The sequence below is a fragment of the Callorhinus ursinus genome, unplaced genomic scaffold (assembly GCF_003265705.2).
Source record: "Callorhinus ursinus isolate GAN/ISIS: 27379988/994484 unplaced genomic scaffold, GSC_fseal_2.0 scaffold53, whole genome shotgun sequence".
Lineage (NCBI taxonomy): Eukaryota > Metazoa > Chordata > Mammalia > Carnivora > Otariidae > Callorhinus > Callorhinus ursinus.
Genome location: NW_027397115.1, coordinates 8,762,357 through 8,768,983, shown reverse-complemented (window position 1 = coordinate 8,768,983; position 6,627 = coordinate 8,762,357). Strand labels below are relative to the sequence as shown.

At 47.0% G+C, this 6,627-nt stretch overlaps 1 protein-coding gene across 14 annotated transcripts in view; it reads left to right on the top strand.

The window, feature by feature from the left end:
- The first annotated feature begins 1,419 nt into the window (after positions 1-1,419).
- SLC9A8 (solute carrier family 9 member A8) overlaps positions 1,420-6,627 on the top strand; it is a 68,046-nt gene continuing 62,838 nt past the window's right edge. For 4 of the 14 annotated variants that reach the window (XR_012375605.1, XR_012375603.1, XR_012375604.1 and 1 more), the window contains exons 1-3: positions 1,437-1,641; positions 2,065-2,112; positions 3,494-3,672. Coding sequence is in view for 10 of the 14 variants with exons in the window: in XM_073883993.1 (XP_073740094.1) it covers positions 1,616-1,641; positions 2,065-2,112; positions 3,494-3,672 (253 nt within the window). In the remaining 4 variants the exon portion in view is untranslated. Of the gene's footprint in view, positions 1,642-2,064; positions 2,113-3,493; positions 3,673-6,627 lie in introns of all 14 variants that reach the window. The other 10 variants (XR_012375606.1, XM_073883994.1, XM_073883996.1 and 7 more) reach the window with 10 other exon arrangements.

Genomic DNA, 6,627 nt, shown 5'->3' with positions numbered 1-6,627 from the left:
AGAGACAGAGAGAGAGAGAGAGGCAGAGGGAGAAGCAGGATCCCCTCTGAGCAGGGAGCCCAATGCGGGACTCGATCCCAGGACCCTGGGATCATGACCTGAGCTGAAGGCAGACGCTTAACCATCTGAGCCACCCAGGCGCCCGTTATTATTAGTTTTAAAGATTTCATTTATTTCAGAGATCATGAGGGGAAAGGATGGGAGGGGCAGAAGGAGAAGCCGACTCCCTGCTGAGCCAGGAGCCCCAGGACTATGCGGGGCTCGATTCCAGGACCCTGGGATCATGACCTGAGCGGAAGGCAGACGCTTAACCCGTTTAACCACTGAGCCACCCAGGTGCCCCCCACCCCCCCAGTGGAGGTTTTAATTTAAGTAGGGGAATGACTAGAGTTTTAAAGGATCACTGTGCTGGGCACCTGGCTGGCTCAGTCTGAAGAGCATGCGACTCCTGATCTCAGGGTCTTGAGTTCAAGCCCCATGTTGGGTGTAGAGATTACTTAAATAGATAAAAAACTTAAAAAAAAATTTTTTTTTTTAAGGATCACTGGGCTCCTCTGTGTGAAAGATCACAGGGAACATCAGCAGAGCCTGTGAGACAGTTTATGGTGTAGGCAGCTACAATAGCTGTTTGAGGTGTGATGGCTTGGACCAGGAAGGAGGTAGCAACAGCAGAGGTGATGTCAAACCCACACGCCTTACACAAGGTTAGGAACCCTCCTTATGGGGTCTCCCTTACCCTTACAAGCCTTGTTCCTTCCTGTATCCCAAACCCCACAGACCACAACTAGGCACATACAGGTGTCTAACGAGTATTGGTTGACTACACAGACGAATGAATGAATGATCCAGGCCTAGGTCATCATCACCACCTATTTTATTATCTTTTAAAGATTTATTTTAGAGAAAGAGAGCGTGAGCAGGGGGAGGGGCATAAGGAGAGAAGCAGATTCCCAGCTAAATGCAGAGGAGGGCGGGGGGGGGGGGGGGGGGGGGCTGGATCCCATGACCCTGAGATCATGACCTGAGCGGAAATCAAGAGTCTAAGGCTTAACTGACTGAGCCACCCAGGTGCCCCTCATCATCACCTATTTTAATGATAGGCATATAGTCAGAAGTCAGTAAATGCTTACAAATAGAATACTGCACAATTCTGCAAGGCCAGGTGTCTAGTCCTCTTCACAGGGAGGAAAACTGGGGCTGAGACTGGGGACGTGTCCCCTGGGGTCCCTCTACACAGCCTAGGCTAGAAGCTTCCTTCCCAACTTTCCGTGTCAAGTCCTGGACACTGGGCGGAGAGCGTCTGCTCTCAGGGTGAGTCACAGTGACCTCACGGGAGTTCCCCTCAAACCTTCCCCGCCCCGGGCTGGAGAAAAGCCAAAACTCCATAGGGCCGGGAGGTCACCAAGCCCAAGCCGGTCAGGCGTCCTAAAAGTGCCCTGGCCGGGTCCTCCCCCGTTCAGCCCACAGAGACGAAGAGACAGAAGGGCCGCTTGCTCACGGCTGAGGCCCCGCCCCCCGCTTGTCGGCCGGCCCGCTCCTCCAGCGGAAGCCGGAAGCAAAAGCAGTCCCTGCTAGCCCCCGGCTCCGAACTCGGTGGTCTTGGAGGCTCCGCAAGATGTGGGAGAAGATGGCGGAAGAGGAGTGAGTGGGCTTTTCCCGGGCGGCGGAGGCGGCAGGGCTGGGCCCCGGCGGGTGACAGCGAGAGCCTCAGGCCTCCCTCTGGCCCTGAAAGGCGGAGCTCCTTGTGGCGCTTGGCCAGGACTGACCATGCCGGCGCCAGCGAGGAGGGCGGGAGGGACGGGCCTGGGCGCAGCCCGGCCCTGCAGCCTCCTAAGGTCAGATTCTCGTCTAGGGAACCGGCAGGCCGGGGCAGGCCTCGAAAGCCGTCCGGCGGAAACCGAAACCCCAATTCCACTTTCCCATTTTTCGGTCTTATGATCAGGGAAAGCTCCGCCGCCTCCTCCAGGAAGCCCCCCCCCCCCACTGTAACGGTCGTTTTTCGCATCTGTTTCCTCCACGGAGTTTCATTCATTCGTTAACTGTTGGCCATTTACTCTATTCCAGGCCCTGGGCACATAGTAGTGAAGGAGGCCGACCAGGAGACGCCCTCAGGTAGTTTCCATTCTAGTGGGGAAAGACCCTAAGTAGGCAAGATGATTTCAGAGTGCTAAAAGAAAACGGAAGTGTTAGGATGGGAGAGTCCGTCTAGGAAGAAGTGACGTGCCCGCTGAAACTAATGAGAAGGAGGGATAGGAGAGAGAACAAGCAAATGCAAAAGGCTGGAAGCAAGAAGGAGCTTAGTGTCTTTGAGGGACAGAAGGAAAGGCAGGATGGCTGGAATGTAAAGAGCGAAGAGGCTAGCTGTACAAGATGAGATGAGGGGCGGGGCTGGGCGTCCTGTGTCCCCCAGGTACTTAGCCGGAAGGACCACTCTTTAGTCCGTCTCCATATCTGCCGGGCACAACCTATTGCATGTTGTAGATGCCGTATCTATGTGAACCGGTTTGTAAAAATTAAAAAGGAATCCCCGTGGTTGAAATCTGACTCCCTCACTTGACATCTTTTCAGATATGTCTCTTGGCTGGCTGGGTGGTCATTTCATTTCGTCTGCTTATTTATTCAGCATATGCTCTATTGCAGACACCAAACTGGGCCTCAGCAACACAAAGCAAAAGAGGTGGTATGGCCCAGTGATTTCAAGTTTGGTCTCAAACTTGGTTAGCTGAGATATTGGCCAGGTTATGCAACCTCTCTGAGCTTCAGTTATTCATGGGTAAAAAAGGGAAAGGAATAGTCCCCACCTCAGGCCTGGTATGCCCATTAAATGAGAGGTTGTATGTTATATAATCCCTGGAGTGAAGCATTTACTCAATAAACATGAGCTGTTACAATCACAATTGCAATGATAGCACTAGTTTACAGTCTGACCCCAAAGTGAGGAGAGAGCGCTGGTGAAGGACATAAGAGGTGGGGTGGGTGCAATATTACAGAGGAGGTTACATTTGAGCCTTTAGAAATCTGAGGATTTTATAAAGCAGGGTGGGATGTTCCAACCAGATCAACAATTGGGTAAATTCAGGTGGCTTCTTCAACTTGCTGCTATAATTCAAGGAAAAGAATGTAAACAGGAGAAATAAAGGCGCCAAGTAAATAACAGTGGATCTTGGAACGTGATGAGACTTCAGTTTGTCTCCATTTAAATCCCCCATTAAATGCCAAAGAGCAGGCAGCATTTTGTTTCTGCACTGGCCCTGATACCCCCTTGTTCCTGTCCTCTGAGTGGCTGTGTTCAGAGCACCTGAAACCACTGGTACTCTCCTGCTGTGGCAGGCAGGAATTTTCTGAATCAGTTTCTCTCTGAGGCCTGCCAGTGGTTGTAAGACTTGTGAATCCCATCATCCTCTGTGCCAGGTGCTCCTTCTGTTTGTGTATGTGTGTTGATACTCAGGCCCTTTTCCCTTTATCTAATCCTGCTGCTTTTTATGTCCAACAGGTTCCCTAACACAACTCACGAAGGTTTCAATGTCACCCTTCACACTACCCTGGTTGTCACCACGAAACTGGTACTCCCGACTCCTGCCAAGCCCATTCTCCCTGTGCAAACGGGGGAGCAGGCTCAGCAGGAGGAACAGTCAAGCGGCATGACCATCTTCTTCAGCCTCCTCGTCTTAGGTGAATGTGGAGACACCCTCATTTGCCATCTTGAGTGTCTGTGTGTGCTGTCTATAAGGCCAACCCTGTCTAAGCCACCATTTACTTGATGTCAAGTCTTCCTTTCATTTGGTTTGATGTCAAACACTGAGGGACAATGATCAGTTCATAAGAGGTACTCCTTTTTCTATAAAATCATCAAGCCTAGCAATTTTGAAGTGCTCTTTATATAATATCTTAGATGTCATTTGAAAGAAAGAAGGGATTTTTGACCTAGAAAGAACCGTGAACGTCTTCTAGTTTAATGGATTTCAAACACTACTCATGAGTGAGTGTGTGTGTGTGTGTGTAGGTGGTGGTGGGAGCAGGAGGTGGGCTGAGTCAAATGGGAGGGCATCTGACTTTCTGACCAGAGCAGCATTTTGTCTCCTGTTAGGCTTCTGTGTAAATTTTATTTAATTAAAGGTTTTGTTGCTGAGTAAAAGATCAGACACCCCTTTCCTTACCCTCTGTCTCCCATTAACCGTGGTTATGACTTTTACCATGTCTGTATACCACCTGTGTTGTTGTTTACTTATGTAATGTTTTTCTTTGAACAGATTCACTCTCAAAAGTCTCGTTTTGTTCAACCTCCTCCAGTCATGGGTGAGAAAATTTAGGCCTAGAGAGATTAAGCAATTGACATGCCTGGTTTCTGGAAGACTAGAGATTAATATTTGGGTTGCCAGACATCAGTCGAGAAGTTTAGGTAAAATGCAATAACTTAGATGCCTCCTAGAGACTGTAGACAACTGTTTTAGACCAAAAAACAAAACAAAACAAAAAGTCGAAACTGCACAACCACTTTGGACCAGCTGACAAAGGAAGAAATAACTTCAAATTTGACCCAAATCCAAACTCTTACTGGATGAGTAAAGTTGGCATATTTATATTTTCCAGTTTTCTTTTCATGATACTGAGCCGTATTTCTAATTAGATTAGGTCTTTTCAGAGGAATGGGAACTACAACCTGATTGAAAGGCACGAAGCATTTCGCTGATGTCATTGAGGACTTTTTTGAAAACTGGAACTTCTTTCACATTTATATTCAGATTCTGTTAATGGTCAAATAATTTTAATAACCTAATCATTTGATTTAAAATCCCAGGACTCAGCCTTATCTCTCACAGATCCTAAAAAACTTTTAAATTGGGGGCACCTAGGTGGCTCAGTTGGTTGAACGTCCGACCCTTGGTCTCAGGTCTTGAGCTCATGGCTGTGAATTTGAGCCCTGTGCTGGGTTCCGTGCTGGTCGAGTAGCCTGCTTAAAAAACAAAACAAAACAAAAAAACCCATACAACTTTTAAATTGAATACTGCAAAAGTACACAAACCACAAGCGTGCAGTGTCCTATATGGACCTGATATGCTCAAGTAATTGTGTACCTTGTGAATGTAGTTGAATTCTGCTCCTAGGGGATTACTCCGACAAAGACTCTTTTGTTTTTCCTTTTTCCTCTGTGATAGTAGTTGAATATAAACAAAGCAGTTCTTTTCTTGATTAAGAAGTCTTTAGTACCTGACTCCTTAATCCTGAAGGACCAGTATTATTAGCCTTTTTACATTGTTGTCAGCTTGATAAGGTAGACAGCATACAAGACAGGCCTGGAAGAAAACTTTTGTTTTGTAGTCACTTTGTTTCATGGGAAGATAATAAGGCTAAGTCAGACTTTCCAAAGTAATTTTCAGGGTGTGGGGCATTGTAGGTTAGTTTGTGCCAGAAACCACAAAACAGGTTGTTATAGCGCTTTTTAATCCTGGCAAGACCCTGCGCAGTGGTAACAGATCTTTGGGGCCAGAAAGGTCTGAGCTGTATTTATTAGTGCTATATATTTTACTTGGATTGTCTTTTCAAACATTTCATAAACCTAGAGTCACACTAGTGTCAGGTGGGTTTTGTTTTCGCCTCATCAGACTGTTGGCAGTCTACAAATCGGTATCTCCGCTTTATATGTGTAGGTCAGCGTGCAGTAGCAGAATGGAATGCTTTCTTTTTCAATAAATTTGAAGACATTTTTGCTCCTTTCTTGTATGTTATCAACAGTATATTTTATATCTTAGATGTCCAAACAATATACATCTGATAAGGTTAAAAAAATTACAGTTAATAGGTATCTTGCTAACTCACTAAATACATGAACTGCAGTGAATTGAGAGAAATACTAGTCCATAGTTTATTCTAGACTTCAGGAACTCCTAACCTGGGACACATTTAATCACTTTTGTTTACTGTTTCATTTTTTTTTTTTTTAAGATTTTTATTTATTTGACAGGGAGAAAGACAGCCAGAGAGGGAACACAAGCAGGGGGAGTGGGCAGAGGGAGAAGCAGGCTTACCACAGAGCAGGGAACCTGATGCGGGGCTCCATCCCAGGACCCTGGGATCATGACCTGAGCCGAAAGCAGACACTTAACGACTGAGCCACCCAGGCGCCCCTACTATTTTATTTTTTTTAAGATTTTTTATTGGGGCACCTGGGTGGCTCAGCCGGTTGGGCGTCTGCCTTTGGCTCAGGTCATGATCTTAGGGTCCTGGAATCGAGCCCAATGTCAGGTTCCCTGCTCAGCGGGGAGCCTGCTTCTCCCTCTCCCTCTGCCTGCTACTCACCCTGCTTGTTTTCTCTGTCTCTTTATTATTTCAGAGAGAGCACAGAGAGGGGAGGGGAGAGGGAGAGGGACAAGCAGACTCCCCACTAAGCAGGGAGCTCAATGCGGGGCTCAATCCCAGGACCCATGAGATCATGACCTGGGCCGAAGTCAGACACTTAACTGAGCCCCTCAGTTACTGCTTTTGTTTACTATTTTAGTCAAGTCAAATGAAAGTGTAACTTTTATGTCCTATAAGCTTGTGAAAAGATTTCAGTGTATTCCCCTTTTTTGAGGAGGGATGCCAAAACTCTTTTACTTTTGACTTTAGAAGCTTGAAATCAGTTGATTT